The sequence below is a fragment of the Rhinolophus sinicus genome, linkage group LG03 (assembly GCF_036562045.2).
Source record: "Rhinolophus sinicus isolate RSC01 linkage group LG03, ASM3656204v1, whole genome shotgun sequence".
NCBI lineage: Eukaryota > Metazoa > Chordata > Mammalia > Chiroptera > Rhinolophidae > Rhinolophus > Rhinolophus sinicus.
The window spans coordinates 125,760,716-125,781,150 of NC_133753.1; the positions used below are offsets into that span (position 1 = coordinate 125,760,716).

A 20,435-nucleotide genomic window follows, 5' to 3' on the forward strand; every position below is an offset into this window, starting at 1 on the left:
GCACATGTATTAATATTAAGACATCAAGAAAAAGGAGAGAAATGCAGTGCTTTAAAAAAATTAATCTTTTTTAAATTGTTGAAATAGTGTAGTAAATAACCTCCATTTTAAAATTCCAACCCTTCTGATAGTCATAGCAGGAGAATCACTATATTTGAATTAAAGAAACTGTGTACATATGTTCATATATATCCATAACAAATAGTCCTCAAAATACCTCAAAATGTAAAAAAAGTGGACTTTAAGAATATTTCTTCTTTATACTTTTCTATTTTACCCAAATTTTTTACAAATGAAGATTAGGATGAATTATCACTATTATTAGACTACAAACTTATTTTCAAATAAGTTAATTATATTATTAAATTCACAATGATAGTTTTGTTGTTTATTTTGAAGCAGCAAATTTTTAAAACTATATTACCAGTAGTAACTACTTCACCTAAATATGTTCAATAAATTAAGATCGAACCAACATTCATAACTCTTTGCCACTAAAAAATATCTGACACTTAAAAATCATTCAGTAGTCCAACAGAATCTCTACATTATTTAGCACTTGCTTTATTTGCTCTGTGTTTATGATAGATAGTTCAGAAGAACATAACAGATCACTAATTAACGTTCTGTTGGGTAAAAATGCATAAACTTTCATAATATATGAATACTATTTTATTATAAATGTAATAATATGTATCCATCTGGCACACTTGTGAATATCCAAAACAACAGTCAAAGATTAGGCTTTTGAAATAATGGTAACAGTAGCACAACAGTAAAATAATAAAAATACACACTACTATTTCAAAGTACAACTCTTGGAAAAAAACTCATGTTTTCTATAAAAAGGCTTTCCAGAATGTACCCTCCACTAGTGCACAGAAGAGGGTAGGTATGATATAACTTTTTAGTTATAAGACCGATATTCATTATGAAAATTAATCATCATGAAGTCATGATTTGAACTGAAATGAAAATTAATTCGTCGTGCAAATGAATTACTCTCCTGGGCTGCACACACGTATGAAAAGCCTCAGGAGTCCCTGGGGTGATTTATCTTGACCAAAATATGAGACTCAGTTACGTAGAACTGTACACTCCAGTATGACAGCCACTAGTCACACGTGACTATTTACATTTGAAATAATTAAAATCAAACAAAATTAATAATCTCGTTTCTTGGTTACACTGTTCACATTTCAAGAGCTCCATAGTAACGTGGCTAGTGGCTGGCTACCACACTAAACAGTGAAGAAACAGAATATTTCTATCACTACAGAAAAATCTATTGGACAGTGATAGAAAGTTCTACTGTATAATGCTAGTATAGAGTGTTTTTATGTTTTCTATTGACTTTTATGTTTTCTCCATGTCAGTTTTTTTTTTCACTCTGCCTCCACCAGTTCTCATCTCTCAAGCTTTATTCTTCTAAGCAGAAAAATCACACCTACAATGTGTTTCAAATAAATAAATAAGAACTGAGACGGAGCCTCTAAAGATCGTCCACCTAAAAAATACATTTATTTTACAGTATGTATTTTTAGGCCCACATTTTGGCTACTGAGAGGCCCTATTTGTTCCTTTTGACCTATGCCCGTTTCCAATAGTTTAGCCTCCAGATTACTGATCTATAGACACACATGATGACATCACTGAATACTATCATGAAGTGCCAATGATTGAGGCAGTCAATTAAAAAAACAAAGAACACAGAATACACTCCCAGAAAATCTATTTACATAAACTACTTTTTCTCCCAGAACAAAAAACCCATGTAATAATTTGATTTTGCTTTGAAGACAGATCTCTGATTGCATTAAAATCTCACAATTCCATTTAAACACAACCTAACACTCCATAAATGTTGCATATTATGCAAATCTACAAAGAGGCTACGATAGCATAAAAGAAGTGAATAGCTATCTTGGTACATGTACCTTAAATGGGACTCCAATATCCTATCCATTCGTTTGTAAAAGGGTCTGGATGTAAAGTAGCCACTCCAATAATGATCGTCTCGGTCAGCGTAAGTGAAAAAATCTCCACTTAGAATAGGGAACATTGATTGGCTATTCTTTCTACTGGCTGCATCTTCTTTATCCAAGGCATCAAAATAATCTGATAAAGTCCCAAACTGTATCTATTAAAAAAAAGAAAAGAAAAGGTCATACTTCAATTATTCAAATCTACCTTAAAATTACTTTTGCACTGAAAGGAAAAGTACTAATAAATATTTAAGATAAGCTTCCAAGTAAAAATGAATATATATATACATATATATATATATGTATATATATGTATATGTATATATATATGTGTGTGTGTGTATATATGTGTGTGTGTGTATATATATATACACACACACACACACATATATATAGCTGAGATTTTATAAAACTCAAAAGCAGAGGGAATAATACTCAATGACTCTTTCTTTTACTTGCATTAAGTCTCAAATTAAACTAAGAGAAAACTTGTACACCTGAGCAGTTAGAAGAAGAGCTATTTGGATCTACGAACTTCTGGATCTGAAAACTCCTTCCATGTAATTTCAAAATGTGCAAGGATCAGGGCAAGGAATAATCCAGAGATGAAATGAAAGATGGCGGAAACAGCAAAAATAAAAGACATATTCTGAGCAAAATGTTCCTGAGCAAAAAGTTCCAGAAGTCTGGAATAAGAGTTTTGAAAGCCATTAAGTATTTGCATATATCATATGCACATACCCTCCCTTGGTCTTCCCTTCCCCCTAGTTTGAATTCCTGTAAGGGAGAAGAGAGAAACTTAAAGAAAGCAAGTCATTAAAAAAATGGCCTTTCCCTCTCATCAGGTAACATTGAATAGAGAAGTAAAACACAAAGAGTGACTAGAATTGCAAGGCTGACTGCTCAAATGAATAGGTCTTTCCGACTAATGATTTAAATTTCCAGTACATAAATCTATTTTTATAAGACCAAACTATTCTATAAACCAAAAGAAAAACGAAACATTATACCAGACCTTTTAGACAGATATTAAAACACAGTGTTTTAGGAATAAAGCAAGAATTCAATAGGGAATGTGTTCCTTTTAATAGAAAGATGCTAATTTTGTTGTTTCCTACCTTACACACACATTTGTCTCTGTGTCCTTCTGTGTTACAGCTAACAGAGTTCTAAGTGAAATGCTTAGAAACACAAATGGCAGATAATGGTGTAAGTTTTAGCTATCATTTCTCTATTGCAAACATAAAATTTCAACTGGAAACACAGCAATGATATTAGTAAGACAAATATAAGTTATGATATAATAATTGTGATACAATAAATTTTGTAACAGCAAAACAGATGATTATCTCTAAATCCTTATGTTCAAATGAAAGTAAAGCAATTTTCAACTCTATTTTCTACTCTTACCTTGGCTTCACCAAATACAGTGTGTGTTGGGCAAGATAATCTATTTGTGCCTCAGTTTCCTCATCTATAATGGGGATAATTATAATATCTACTAGAAAATGTTCAGAGAATCAAATAAGACAAATAATGTGAAGCACTTAAAAAAGTTAATAGCAAATAATAAACACTCAATTAGCTAATATTTTAAGTATTACTCAATTATATTACTAGGAAGCAGAATACAAATAAGTATTTGTGTGTGTAACCATATAAGAAATGATAGTCACAAATACAAGGAAATGCAGCATTAATTTCACACCCAATAGGTACAGATGAGCTCAGGGAAGTATACATGATAATAGTGGCAAAATATTCATGATCTAAGTATTTTTAGGTCCTATAAAGGATTTCTATTAGATAACAAAAATCCCTTTCAGTTTCAAATTTTAGGGAACTGTGGGATGTTACATAGTCAATACAACGGACTATATCCTTTAAAAATATTTCAATTAAATTTTGTTATTAGCCAAGATGAAAATATTTCCTATTTTGCAATTACCAGAACAAAGATTATATAAGAGGCCTACCAGGGTATCTCACAAACTTAATTCAATTTTAAAGAGTTGAACTATAATCCTCTGTTACAGAGTAGTTTCAAAATAAATTATTTAAAGTAAATTTTTCTATAGAGTCTCTTGGTAACTCAAATGAAGTAAATATTTGGGACAACTGAAAATACAACCAAATAAAAATACTTAAATGGTTTTTACATTAAAAAGCAACAAAGTAAATCGTAAGCATAACCTTAATCTTAAACTTCTCTATCAGGACATCACATGGAAAAATTACATAAAGTATTAAATAAGTGATGATAGATGGCAAACTGGCTATCTTTGTTAAAACAATACCAATTTTTTAGCCATCTAGATTCAATTACTCCTGTTTTTCCTTTCACTAAAAGAAAGTAATAAACTTAAGTGTTCAGCTTAGACAAAGTAACTTTAAATACCCAACCAAGAACCGATACAGTTAAACTATACAGAGAAGAAAGATTTTATTTGAAGATATCTAAGAGCAATCAAGGTAGCCAGGACTTGAGGGACAAAATGCTGGAAAGGAAATGCATCAAGTCAAGTTACTGGACACGAGGTTAAAATGCAAAGGTCAGCTATATTGTTATACATGAACTATACCATGATCATGGATTAGATAACCTAATATTTGTAAAGAAGTTAATTATACTCAAATTGATCCATAGATTCAAAACGATCCCAATCAAAGTCTCAACAATTTTTTGATAGACATTAAAAACTTGACTCTAAGCCTACAAAGAACTACATAGCACTAGGAATAATCAATGCAATCTGGAGAAGAACAAAATTAGAAGATTTATACTACGAGGTATTAAGATCTGTTATAAAGCTGGAGTAATTAAAACAGTATGAGATTAGTCAAACAGACAAAATTGAATAGAGTCTAGACACACATCCATACAAATGTAGTCTCACTCATGATTAATGAGACAAAGATGACACTGCATTGCAGTGGGGAAAGTATGATCTTTTTCAATAAATGGTGCTGGATATCCATATGGGCAAACATGTACCTTGATCCCTAACTTCACCAGATTTACAACAATTAATTCCAAATAGATTACAGATCTAAATGTGGAAGGTAAATCAATAAAGTTTCTAGACAACAGTTTCATAAAAACATAATAAGCACTAACCATAAGGGAAAATACTGCTATATTAGATTTAATTAAAATTAAGAATTTCTGTTCATCTAAAGACAGCATTAATTAAACACAACCTACATAGTGGGAGATAATATTTGCATAAATTGTATCTGAAAAAAGACTCAATACAAAATATATAAAAGGTAAAAAAAAGGACAGACAACCCAATTTAATTTTAAAAAATCATCAAAAGACTTAAATAGACACTTCACAAAAGGGGGTATGCAAATAGGAATGAACTTATGAAAAGAGGCTAACCCTCATTAACTACCAGGGAAATACAAAATAAAACCATCACATCTATCATAAAGGATAAAAATGGAAAAAAAAAATCCTGACAATACAAAGTCTGAGTAAGGAAGTGAAGCAACTTAAGTTGTCATACAATGCAACAACTAGTGCATCTATTTTGGAATAAGGTCTGGCATTATCTACTAAAGTTGAACAGGTGATACTTAATGACCAAAAAATTCCATCTTATTTTATACTCACATAAACTCATACACATGTATACCCAAAGATGCACAAAATGTTCAAAGCAGCTTAATTTATCATAGACAAAAACTGGAAACAACTCAAATCTCCATCAACGATAGGTATATTTATCAAATGAATACTAGAGATATTATACAGCACTAAAAAAGAATGAACTACTGCTATACACAACAAATGGATGAATTTCACAAACATAACGTGGAGCAAAAAAAAAGCCAGACACAAAATAACACAAGCTTAAGATTCTCTTGTTATAAAATTTAAGAAGAGGCAACATGAATCACAGTCATAAGAAGGCAAAATATGGTTACTTTTGCAAAAGTTGGCAACGATTTGAAGGGTATCAGAAGGACTCTTCCAGAGTGCTACAAATGCCCTACCTTGATCTGGATGGTGGATATATGGGTGTTTTTGACCTTGAAAAAATTATCTGTACACTTATGATTTGTGCACATCTCCTGTATATGTGATACTTCAATTTTAAAATTTACTTTACAAAAATTATTCTAGTATGCAAACAGAGGAGGAAATTAGTAAAATATTAAAATCAGGATTTAATTCTTCAGAGTCAGCTAGCAGATCCTTTTATGGACCTCAAAACCATTCCCCAGGAAGGCATATTTACAGATAAGATACCACATACATACGCCCTCCTCTAATCAAATGTTCATGTATGAGCTTCATCTTTGAGGAGATTACAGATATGATTTAAATATAGTCCCGATGCTCAGAATTCACAATCTGGTAGAAATTCAGTTGTATCTTGAATAAATTTGACATTTTATTTAAGTTTATTTATCTACTTGACACTATTTAAGTTTACTTAATAAACTTGAATTCTAGCTACATAAAATGTGGTTCATTATCAGCTGTCTAATTTTCTTTTTTAATTAAAATTTGTTGAGGTGACAATGGTTAGTAAAATTACATAGGTTTCAAGTGTACAATTCTGTAATACAAAATCTATATATCGCACTGCATATTCACCACCCAGAGTCAGTTCTCCTTCCATCACCATATATTTGACCCCCTTTACCCTCTTCTACTATCCTCCCCCCCACCTTTTACCCTCTGGTAGCCACTGAACTATTAACATCACTTCTTTTCTACAGTATTTTCACAGATTTTTCTACTGTCTGAAAGTTAATATGTGAATACAATAAACATCTTAGAGAAGTAATTTTCTTATGTAAGGTCTAATATGTGAGTTTTGTTTAAATCTTGACTCACAGAAAGCATCTATTAAAAATACTTTGATGAGATCAGGACAATTTGAATCTATTTGGATATATATTATTGAGTTATTGTTAATTTTTTAGATGTGATAATGGTATTATGATATATATTTTAACAGAGTCCTTAGCACTTAGAGATAAATACTGAAATGGTTCCAGATGCAACTATATGACATCTGAAATTTGCTCCAAAATAATCCTGGGGAAGGGGTGAGATGACAGTGGGACACAGCTGAAATAAAAGTGACCCTGAGTTGATCAATGTTGTACATGAACCATGGATGCAGGGGGGTGAGGGTGGGGTGCATTTGTACTATTCTCAAAACTCTAGGGTATATTCTGTGTTATTCTCAAAATTTTAGGGTACACTTTAAAATTTCCAAAACAAAATAGTAAGAACTATAGGCAAATGATTAATTTTAGAAATCTCATCTAAGAAAAATGCTAGTGTGTTCTCTGGACACAAGACATTTGTTTGCAAAATTCATGACATATTCATCTGCATCTACCAGTCACACTAAATCACAGGATGGCATTGTCATAGAGAAAGAACAAGCTGTCAAATGCTAGTAGAAAAACAGGATGTCACTGAAAAACGAACATCACAACTTGTATAATAGGCGTGTTTTCAACCACGTAAAAGTAATGGCACTCTTACCTTCATGGAGTGGTAGGAAATGGGAAACTTTGGAAATGGAACTAGAGTACAAGGTAATTTTTCTCTTAATGAATTACACTTTTACATAAGAAATACATATTTTAAGGAATACTGGGATGCGGGACAAAGAAACTAAGGCTATTATGTTTAGCCTCATTTAATAGTGAAGGCTCAACTTCAAATACAGTACGTATTATAATTAAATATTTTCTCATTACCTTAACATTATACTGAGGTTGAGAATTCATATAATCAAAAAGCAGCTGATAATTCTTAAACTGATGGTCCCATTCCGTGCGTTCAGTGTAGCGGAAATCATCTCCTAGTGGGGCCAGGAGAACTGTGGTACGGAAAAGCTTTGACTTCTTTCGGTACTGATCTAGAAGCATCTCAGCCCTTCAAAAGAAAAAAGGGAAAATACATACAGTATTTAGAAAAGAACAAGGGGGCAACTCATTAAAAAGTGTATTCTGTTAAAATAAATTACTGTATATTTTACCTATATTCTGTTAGTATGATTTATGAGGCCATTTTTAAAACTGTCATGCTAATTTTCATTACCCATTTAAATATTCAAAAATTCTTATCAGAGATTAAAACTTTAGAGTTTTCCAAAGGATTACCCTTAGAGAAATAAAGTCACCTACCAACTTTGGCATGTAATTATTTGGGGGCATCATCAATGCTCCCATAAAGGCAAGCCAGAGAGATTGGATCTCAGATAGGCTGTGTTTTAAAATAATTTAGTCAAAGAAGACAATAAAGATTTCTCATCTGTATGAACTTTGTAATATCCCTTTCTCGAATTGAATCTAAAATTGCCTGATTAAACAAACATAAGAAAGTATATTTTTTTGAATGAAACCAGTTATAGAACTGCATTTCTTTTTCTAAAGGAAGAAAATCAACTCACTACCTGTCATCAATAATCTGAGTATCTGTCATGCTGTCCTCCTCAATACAGATCAACAGATAAAGCTTAAGAGTTGACTGAGCTATTCTGGTTTACCTCCCTGGGCTCTAACCCATGACTCAAAAGGTCAGCTAAACACAATGCGCTAATATGTTTTTATTTCATATTCTGCAGAAAACCCTTTGAGAAATGCTGAATTGGGCACCATTTGAGGAAGTCTGAAAATACAAATCAAGAGCAAAGGCTTGTGAAAATGAAATTAAACAAGCAGATGAACTAGAGTAGTTCTCCATGTTTATAATGAATGCCAAAGGTTAAGAAATTAATGATAAATGACAAATATGCTTTTTACCCAGTATTCCAATTTTCACTTCAAGGATTATCCACCCATCAGTACATTCCAAAGTACAATATAAAAACTTATCAAGAAACTAAAAAAACATTAATGACAGAAAGAGGCATTTTATAGAAATTATGAAAAAACATTTAACAAATTGAGAATTTTATACGATCTTTTTATACTGATAGTCTCTGAAATTGCTTTTTAAGTATTAATTAGCAAAAATTTAATAACTTGGTAAAATATAACTGTAATATTCTTATATAACATATAATGCTTAGCTTTCTGAGATTAGCATTAGGGGAAAGTACTTAATTTTTACTAGTAATTTACTAATATTCTATGTTTACCAAAAACAATTTTAGATTATTACTTACATTAAAAAAAATACAATGAGAATAATCATATAAGACCAAAAGAAATAATAGAAAAATATATATATATGTGTGTATAAATTACAAATATAAGATATACTACGACTAAGCATTCAACTAGATTCCTCAGGCAACCAGCATAAAATAAGGGTATGCAATCATTTAAATGCATCCCAAGGTTTACTACTAGATATAACATATCTTGCATGTATGTATATAAAATACATGAAAGGAAAGAAATCACAAACATTAATGATGTGTCTTTTCCATTCAACATCTATCCTAACTCTCAAACTCCTTCCTGCTCATAAACTGTCAACACTGGGAAAACCAATGGACCAACCTATACAACCTGGCAGGCAGTAGATACTCACTAAATACAGAGAGTGCCAAAAAATATATACACATTTTAAGAAAGGTAAAAACTATTAAAATTGTAACACTCAATAATACCGATAATGAAAGAGGCATACAAGTCATGCTTGACTTCTGCCATTACAAGAGGTGCTCAAAGTGGTTACCATCAGCATCCAGACACTTCTGATTACGATGAACTACTGCTTGAGCAATGTTGACCAAAGTGTCCACTTGTATACATTTTTTTGGCACCCACGGTATATAGTAAACTAATGATGAATGAATTGACCTACATCACATTTGAAGATGAGCAACTGCAATTTGCTCTTCACTTAGTCTACCAGATAAGAAATGTAAACTTAACTAGAACCATGAAAAATAATTCCCTGAAATATGAAGTCATCTGACATGTAAATCATCACATATTAAAATACATAGTACTAGACCAAAAACTGAACTTGATGAAGAATGGTATTTATTTACAAAGTAGAGAAACCTGCTGAACTGAACGTATCAAATGTATCACCTGTATATTATAAATATTTCATTTTCTTTTGGGTATTAAAAAGGCAAGTTCTACCAAGCTGTTTTTGATCTCTATTTATCACAAAGTCGAAAGGAAGCTGATATTTAGATGGGAACTAACCAGCAGGGTCAAGATTTCAAGACTTACAAGAAGTTTTTAAAAAATCAACATAAATATTATACATAGTCATTCATCCTATGTCCTCAGGTGCCTGGAAACCACTCTCAGAATCATTGGAACTGACTGATCACAAAGCACATTCTTAGAGGGCAATCTTTGAAGGGTTAGATGACACTCTTAGCAAGAAGCTTACACAATATAGCTCTCGGGAACTCTCTGCAGTAGCAAGAAAAGAAAAAGGGGTCCTCACAATACCTATGGGTGCACTGGGACTCCAAAGGGAAGCGTTTGGCTACCCTTCAAGCGGTTCCCTATCCCTGACCACTTGAGCTGAGAGAAGTAGTGTAAATACCTGATTCAGTCAAAAACAATTATTTTCCCAAGTAGACAGGCAAACTCCCCCCTTCCTTTACACTATATCTTGTACTACGTAATATACTGAATTGTTCTCTCATGTCTAACACACCTAACCCCTGAAAACAGGCTGTTCAATGTTCCTCACCAATTCTCACCACTGTAGGAACCAAGAAAGTGAAACCAGGCTGATCTCTTATCTTGGACAGTTTTTCAAAACCGTGAAAGTCAGATTTTGATAGGAAGGATCCATGGCTTCAAGAGGCTGCCATGCTGAAATCCTTTTGTGTCTGCCACAGTGAAAGGTTCACATGAGAACATTTTCTTGATGACCTACAAGGACTCCCTCAAGGCAAAGAGACCCAATTTCACCTTCCTCCTCACACATATTTTTTAAAAAGCAGTTTTTTAAATAAATAGATTTGATAGAGCACAGTGCAAAGATCTTACTTCATTTGAAAGGCTGTATTATTTTTCTGGCAGAGTTGAGTTGCGTATACGTGCATTACAACACCATGTTTTATTTTAATGCATTATAGGCCACTATTTTTAAGTGGAGAAATTAAATTTTAAAAGCACCTAAATTAGAAGGTAACTTGGTTTAATAATTCCATCACTAGCACAATTTCTTTTTAAAAAATGACTCATTCCTTTGTTTTTATTTAAATATCTTTAAGTATAAGTATTCCTAATTAAAGTTTTCCTTAAATGAAAAACATCAGAAAGATGCAAAGATGTATATTCATCAGGGTTGGGCAGCATTCACTATTATTGAAATTGCTAGGAAAAACAGATAACTACACTCTATGTGTCCCATTTCAATAAATATGTTGCTTTTCTTACCACTTTAAATATGTTGCTTTTCTTACCACTTTATACAATAGAGACCAGAAGTTACATTATTAACAAAAGTATATGAAATCAAAGACAGGCTTTTATAATGAGAGCAAAAGAAATGGTAATAACAGTGCAGTTTAGGTTACTCATTGTATATTGACCTACTATTGTTCACTTTCCATTAAGTCATAACATATAAGATGCATCGTCAAGGCTCTCATCTTTAAGTTGCTTTAGATTCGGTTTGAATGAATATCTTGAACGAGGATAATGTTGGCTACTGAAGCCATTGATTCAGCTCTTCAGCAACAAGCAACTAATGCTTGCTTGTTCAAGATGTCTTATGAAATGCGTATTTTCATACCTGTTTTGGACATTTCCAGGGTATATTGTTTCTGGGGGGACTCCCCAGGGACAACCAAATCTGCCTCCAGGAAGTCGTTTAAAATCAAACTGGCAGCATATTTTAGGATCAGGTCCACAAGTGTGAGGAATGTCATAGCTGTAGAAGGGCATCATGTGGCAAAAAATATCTGTGACAGATCCCAGATCTAAAATAAAGAGCCAACAGACAAACCTGCATTTATAAATTTCATTTTCCCAAAACTATTCAAAATGCCAGTACTTTATACATACATAACGTAAGCTCTGCCCTAAATCAACAACCCCTTTAATTACTAGGACATATACCCCACAGCATTCAATGCCAACCAGCCTGAAGGAAAATACTCATACCTCAGTCTCTATCTACCTCTTATATCTAAACTTAGCAGAGACAGAAAAGCCCTGTCATGAACCAGCATCTGCTGACCTGAGCAGAAGCAAAATTTATAACCAGCTTAACCAAAATTATGGTGGTGTCCATCCCTGGCTGCCAGCTCCTGCCACACTGTTCCCACCAGGGGTAAGAGAACACACTGAGAGAGACCATTAGCTTCAGAGTCTGGGTGAGAAGAGAGGAAGGGAGTAAACGGGGAAACTGGAAGAACAAAGGAAGAAAGGAAGGGGGGTGGGGTGGCTTGTGAAAATACTGGCTAAGTTCCTATCCACTTCTTGCAGTTAGAAGAAGGAAGTACAACCAGGAGAGTTCATGGAGTTTCCCCGATGTTGACCAATAAAGGGCCAATGGGACTTGTCACCAAGAAAACAACACAGAAAAAATAAAAGTAATTTTCAAAACCAGAAACAAGAATAGAAACAAGCAAACAAAAAAGATAGAGAAAACAAGCACTGATTCCTGATGCAGAATTGTTTTTAATTAAAACAGCAATGCCAGCATGTGTTGATATACTTGCCCTTGAGTTCAGAAGCCAACCACCAAGTGAGATTGGAGGGCTTAACTAGGAGCTAAAAGTGGTTCTCTTTGTATGAGCCTGACCTGCAAATAGCTCTCCCCCTTTAATTATGTATGGATTTCCAACTTTCAGGAATGAGTATGCATTGCTTTCATAATAAAGACAGACAAAAGAAACAAGAAAAAGCAACATTTACATTTTAAAATGAAAATAACTGCTTCATTAAGAACACACAAAGAAGCTCAACTTCATTCCAAAACACAGTTGTAAAGCAGCATATTTAAATCTATTGCATAAGTTCTAAAATATTTCAGTTTTGCCTCACACTCCATTTAGTTTAAATAATTATTACGTCTTTTCCAAATGTTAAAGCTATTATCATCTATATTATTTCTGTGCTGTCAATTGTTTTTTCACTGAATCACATTTATGAGTGTGACACCATGGATGCTGGTCACTAATGCTTGCTATCTGCACAGAGGTTGTCACAAGTTCCAGAACTAATGGAACTCTTCCTCCTTTGCTCAAGGACTTTCTCAACACCCCACTGTTTCTCCTCACATATTACTATTTAGCAGCCCATTTGCACATTTCAGTTTATCTGCTGCATTTGGTGTTGTCTTTCATCAAATTGGACTAATTTCCTTACAGCCAAAGATGTTTTCTATACTGCTTCCTAGCATAGTTCGAACTACAGAAAAGTACTTGGTAATTTCTTAATGACTAATATTTATGGGCAATTTGAATGTAGGCAATAGTTTAAGTAGGACTTCTTCAAATTAACAATCCTTTTTTTTTTTTTTTTTTTTTAACTAATATGCCCCTTTGCAATTGATCAAACTATACAGGATATAACCCTCTACATGTTTTTATTTTCCCTACAGGTTTAATTTTCCAAAATAAAGTATATCTAATTTCTCTCCTTATTTAAAAAACAGCAGTACATACAAGAAAGTTACTATCAAGATTTACAAATGATTCTTCTGAAACACTTAAGAGGATTTAGATTACACAGGAAAGCAAGTATGATGCAATACAGTAATTTTTAAACATTGTTTTAGCAATTAAATCCTTTTTCCAAATGAAATGTGATTGAGGACTCAAGAATGGGAAGGCAGTGCATGCCGAGGGTTAGGAGGCCAGGTTTCAGAATTGCACAGAACTGGATTCAAACCTTGGCTCCATACCTTCTACTTCCATGACTTGGCAAATGGCTTCATGTCTCTAAGCCCCATTTCTTCACTATGTAAAAGGGATAACAGATCCAAATTTAAAGGATTATTTTAAAGATCCAATGAAAGAGTGAATATAAGACATAAAACACAATGCACGGCTCCTAATAAGGATTCAATAAATAAAAATGAGTTAAAAAAATAAGATGTTGTGAATTTTAAATAGGGGTGGAAAAGGTAAAGGCCTTCCAAGAGGCCTAAATCTTGTCTCTTCTCCCCCAACAAAGAGTTGCAGAAGTATGTCCTTGGAATGCTGGGGTGCCCACAAAACACAGGGTAAAAACAAGCAATATGGTAATATATGAACGGTTCTAGGAGGACAGGATTAAGATTTTAAAAGGCAATTTTTACTAGATGCAGAGACAGGAGAAGCAGAAGGAAGAAACACTGGCTGAATAAGAGATCAATTACTTAATATTAGTTTTAACACATGATCAGTTTTGTGATAAAACAGGTGCTTTTAAAAATAGAAGCAAAAGCATTATTTGCAAATGACTAACTCCTTATATTTATTTATTTTCTTTAGACATAAAAAAGAATCTACAATGTTCTATAGATAAATATCTTCACTATTGCTTAAAAGAATTTTGACAGAAATGCATTGGAAAAATAATAAGAATGTGTATCTTTCTGCAACCAGATTTCAAGACTGACACTCTGAATAAAACCCATAATGGCATGAGTTCATAACCCTTGCAAAATAATGTCTAGGTCAAGTGAGATCTCGTCAAACACAACATACCCCAATTCTGTCTCCAAAAAAACTCCAGTGTTTTATGTGATGCAAAATGTTTCTTAACTGAATAATGAACCCTCTGGATAAGCATGTGAGAAAATCCAGCACGATTCAGAAGATAAGCCATTGTTGGTGAATGTCCAAAAGGATCAACAGCCCAACCAGACCGAGGTTTCACTCCTGTTGATAAAAAAAAAAAAGTGTTATTTTTTTAAATTGACAAATGAAATAAAAGGAAGTCACAACCCATTCAAAGCCATCAGAGTTCTATGGTCTCCAGAGTTCTAAGACAAAGGAGCTGACCAGCATTACCTTTAGGAGCACTCCCAACAGGACTCCCTAAAAGGGAAGATTCTGACAAGGTGATATCCTCCCAGGCAGGGGAAATCACACCAGAGGTTAATCAGTTAGAGCTGAAATAAGCACTCTGCCATTTATAGACATTAGAAAGCTACTGCCATCCAATAGAGCGAGAGAAACAAACAGCATCAAGACCTCCCTCTTAGATCTGTTTTTTTTGCGGGGGAGCTGGATAACCCAGCAATTCACTGTTATGTAATAAAGACAAGTAAGTAAACTCATTTCAACCTGTACTCCCTAATTCCAGCATTAAGAGACTTTTAGGCTGCATTTTATTCCTTAAAACTATCCCAAATCATCTTATTATACAGTGGCAGAACTGGCCAAAATAACTATACCATATTTCAATAAATCTTTATATATTTTGATGCTGGTGCTTCCTTACTACCTACAAGATGTAAATGGATTTATATACCCGACTTCATCAATATTAACAGCCATCAACTAAAGATATATCTCAATTTCACATAGGATAAAATGCAAAAAATAAACAAATGCACAGATTTGAATTGATACGATTATTCATTTGGTATTATATAAATAGAACCTTTAATTTTTTCAGGATTCTCAAGGAAAGCTTCTACATACAACTTATAAATCGGCATAAAAAATATTACTGTGCACAGTTCTTTTTTTTCAAATACCTGTTTAGGACCTTCCATATATTCCTAAGAGTATGAGAGGCCCCAGGACTAGAAAAATGAGTTAATCATGGTTCTGACTCTAGTTTCAGACACTATCATGCAAATAGATGTAACACAGAGTAACAAAAACAGCAGTGGGAAGAGCTGTATAGAACAACACTGCAGATGAACACCAAGATGGGAAATCAGCAAAGAAGACTAAGAAGGAAAAGTCAGAACTCTCAGAGGACCAAGAATATGTGTCAGAAGTCAAAAATCTGACCACATAAGATTTGTGCATTTCACATATGTAATTTACCTCCAAAAAACGTAACTGTGGGAGACTGAAATGTACCCTATGACACTGAATAGAAACAGGACATACCAATATTAACTTCTGGTTTTTAACATACACACACACACACACACACACACACACACACACACACACACATCTCCTAGATCAGAGCATTAGGAGGGCCTACTTACAATAACACATTAGTACCAATGAGCATACCTTAGATCATATCTGGACCTCTAAAACCTCCTCTTGTGCAACCAGTAGTTGGATGCCATCTTTCCTGTATTGAGTCCTTCCCCACATGGCCAAATCTGAATCTGCACTGTCCTGGTGAGCTGTGTCACTCCACCCTGATGACTTCCTGGGACCATAACCCATCCAACTTCCATAACACCAGAGGCACATTCTCAGACAGCAGCCAGCTGGGGCCTGACTACAGTCTTTTTTGGACAACTCTTGAGGTACATGGGCCCGAGGGGGGCAGCGCAGACCTTGGTGTGTGCTCTGAGACTTTTACTGAGTAGCTTCAGGCTCAGTACTGGAGCCAAACCAGAAGTTACATCAACCTACAACACGACTCATCCCATCCTCATGACTTCTTGAGACTGCACCTCACCCAATTCTTGTATTGCATAAGGCTTTATAAGTGGCTGAATATTAAGGAATCCGGCAGGTGTCAGCAGGCTTTGGAGTGTCCTGGCTTTTGGTGGAGCTACCCCAGGCCCGGCACTGGTGGCAGACATCCTCTGTTCGTATCATGCCCTCTCACACACCTCTAAGTCCCACATAGGGAGTGACTAACCATGGATCACTTTGTAGCTCCTACAGGTAATACCCAGCCAGTCAGAGGCAGTGGCTGACCTGGGCCTGCACCAGAGCCTGTCTCAAGAAGCCCCAGAACTAACATACCTGGAAGTCAGTATCAGGACACAGCAGAGCATCACCCAAATTAGACCCACAAACAGCAAACCCAAAAGGTGGTCTCAGCAGTCACCAGAGACTGCTGGGACGAATCCAATTCTGTGAGGTGAGTCCCCTGCAGAGCAGCCTGTAAGCTGTGGATGGGGCCAAACCCCACAGCCAGTCATCCTGAGGGTCAATCCCACCCACTCATGTGCCAACATCAATCAAGGCTCAACTATTACAGGGGGCACACACAACCCACACAAGGGACACTTCTGGAGTACTCAGCACCAGGAACCAGGGAGATTGCACCACTGGGCTCCTCAAGGCACTGACTACATAAGACCACCCAACCAAGACTAGGGGATGTAGCAGAGCTACTTAATACACAGAAACAAACACAGAGAGGCAGCCAAAATGAGGAAACAAACAAATATGAAAGAACAGGAAAAAACTACAGAAGAAGAACTAAACGAAATGGAGGCAAGCAATCTACCAGATGCAGAGTTCAAAACAATGGTTGTAAGGATGCTCCATGAACTTAGGGATTGAATAGATGAACTCAGTGAGAACTTCGACAAACATATAGTAAGCATAAAGAAGAATACAGAAACCATAAAAAAGAACCAGTCAGAAATAAAGAATACAATAACTGAAATGAAGAACATACTAGAAGGAATCACCAGCAGACTAGATGAAGCACAGGATCAAATCAGCGATTTGGAACACAAGGTAGCAGAAAACACCTAATCAGAACAGCAAAAATGAAAAGAAAACAAAAAAAAGAGAGAGAACACTTTAATAAGAGATCTTTGGGACAACATCAAGTGTAATAATATTTGCATCATAGGGGCACCAGAAGGAGAAGAGAGAAAACAGGGATTGAGAGCCTATCTGAAGAAATAGTAACTGAAAATTTTCCTAACCTGGTGAAGGAAATATACACACAAGTCCAATAAGTGCAGAGAGTCCCAAACAAGATGAGCTCAAACAGGCCCACACCAAGACACATTATAATTAGAATGGCAAAAGTTAAAGACAAAGAGAGAATCTTAAAAGAAGCAAGAGAAAGGCATGTTAGCAACCTACAAGAGAGTTCCCATAAGGCTGTCACCTGATTTCTCAGCAGAAACTTTGCAGGCAAGAAGGGATTGGCAAGATATATTCAAAGTGATGGAAAGTCAGGATCTACAACCAAGACTACTCTACCCAGCAAGGCTATCATTTAAAATTGAAGGAAAGATAAAGAGCTTCCCAGACAAGGAAAAGCTAAAAGAGTTCATCACCACCAAACCAGTACTACAATAAATGTTAAAGGGACTTTGAAAGATAAAAAAAATATGAATAATTAAATGGCAATAACTACAAATCTGTCAACAAGAACTTTAAATGTAAATGGAATCAAAACATAGGATAGCTGAATGGATAAGAAAACAATACCCATACATATGCTGTCTACAAGAGACCCACCTCAGATCGAAAGACAGACTAAAAGTATAGGGATGGAAAAAGATGTGAGAATGGAAACAAAAAAAACAAAACTCTGGAGTAGCAATACTTATACCAGACATATTAAGCTTTAAAACAAAGGCTCTAATAAGAGACAAAGAGGGACACTTCATAATATTAAAAGGATCAATCCAACAAGAGGCTATAACCCTTGTAAACATTTATGCGCTCAACACAGGAGCACCTAAATATATAAAGCAAGTATTGGCCGCCACAAATGGAGAGCTTGATAGTAATACAATCCTAGTAGGGGACTTTAACACCCCATTGACACCAATGTACAGATATTCCAGGCAGAAAATCAATAGGAAACAGCAGAAAATCTGAACCAACCAATTACTACTAACAAAATCAAATCAGTAATAAAAAAAACTCTCATCACACAAAAGTACTGGACCTAATGGCTTTACAGGTGAATTTTACCAAACATTCACAGAAGAATTAACACCTATCCTCCAAAAATTTCAAGAGGAGGGAAAACTCACAAGCCCATTTTACTAGGCCACCATTACCCTGATTCCCAAACCAAAGACATGACAAAAAAGAAAATTATAGGCTCATGAGCATAGATGTAAAAATCCTCAACCAAATACTAGCAAACCGAACTCAGCAATACATTAAAAAGAGCCTATACCATGATCAAATGGTATTTATTCTTGGCAGGCAAGGTTGGTTCGATATCCACAAATCAATTAACGTGATACACCACATAAACAAAATGAAAGATAAAAATCATATGATCGCATCAATAGGTGCAGAAAAAGGATTTTAAAAAATCCAGCATCATTTATGACAAAAACTCTCAGCAAAGTGGGAATAGAGAGAACATAACTCAACATAATACAGACCATATACGACAAACCTTTAGCTAACATCATACTGAATGGGGAAAAGCAAAAAGTGTCCTCCTTAAGATGAGGAACAAGAGAAGGATTCCCATTTTCACATCTTTTATTCAACACAGTACTGGAATTCCTAGCCACAGTAATCAGACAATAAAAAATAAAAGGCATCCAAATGGGAAAGCAGGAAGTAAAACTGTCATTGCAGATGACATGATACTATATATATACAACCAAAAAGATTCCACCAGAAAATTATTAGAAATGATAAATTCAGCAAAGTAGCAGGATATAAAATGAATATTCAGAAATCGGTTGCATTTTTGTACACCAATAATGAACTGTCAGAAAGAGAAATTAAAAAAGAAAAAATTCTATTTACAATGTCATCAAACACACACACACACAAAACAAACAAACAAACAAACAAAAACCCTAGGAATAAATTTAACCAAGGAGGTAAAAGACCTACACTCAGAAAACTATAAGATACTAAAGAAGCTACAAAAAAAATGGAAGCATATACCATGCTCATGGATAAGAATTAGCATTACTAAAATGCTTATATTACCCAAAGTGTTCAATAAATTCAATATAATCCCTATCAAAATACCAATGACATTTTTCACAGAACTAGAACAAATAATCTTAAAATTAATATGGAACCCCAAAAGACCCCGTATAGACACAGCAACCTTGAGAAAGAAGAATAAAATTGGAGGTATCATGTTACCTGATATCAAACAAGGCTATAGTAATCAAAACAGAATGGTATTGGCATAAAAACAGATATACAGATCAATACAACAGAATACAGAGCCCAGAAATAAACCCACATGTAACCAAATGGAAAAAGTCTCCAAAATAATACGTTGTTGTACACTGTTTATAAAACAAAATTGAGAACACTAATTTCAGCCAAAGCTACAATAAGAAGAAACTCCATATTCTCAATTGTGTTCATTATCTAAATGTAAGAGCATAAAACGCAGAAAGAGATACACAGGAGTAAATCTTCATGACCTTGGGTTAGAAAATGGTTTCTTAAATATGACATCAAAAATACAAGTGACAAAAGAAAAAGTAAATTGGATTTCATCAAAATTAAAATTTGTACATCAAAGCACACCTTCAAGAAACTGAAAAGACAACCCACAGAATTAAAATATATATATATATTTGAAAATCATTATCTGACAAGGAACTTGTATCAAGAATATATAAAGAACTCTTACAAGTCAACAATGGAAAGACAAAGAATCCAATTTTAAAAGTAGGCAAATGACTTGAATTAACATTTCTCCAAAGATGAT

General features: G+C 34.3%; 1 protein-coding gene across 1 annotated transcript in view; it reads right to left on the reverse strand.

The window, feature by feature from the left end:
* Positions 1-20,435, reverse strand: part of MAN2A1 (mannosidase alpha class 2A member 1) — a 166,038-nt gene that overhangs the window by 85,983 nt on the left and 59,620 nt on the right. The window contains exons 6-9 of the mRNA XM_019727767.2: positions 14,591-14,764; positions 11,686-11,872; positions 7,719-7,896; positions 1,938-2,140 (exon numbers count right to left, since the gene is read on the reverse strand). Of these exons, the coding sequence (XP_019583326.2) occupies positions 1,938-2,140; positions 7,719-7,896; positions 11,686-11,872; positions 14,591-14,764 (742 nt within the window). The remainder of the gene's footprint in view (positions 1-1,937; positions 2,141-7,718; positions 7,897-11,685; positions 11,873-14,590; positions 14,765-20,435) is intronic.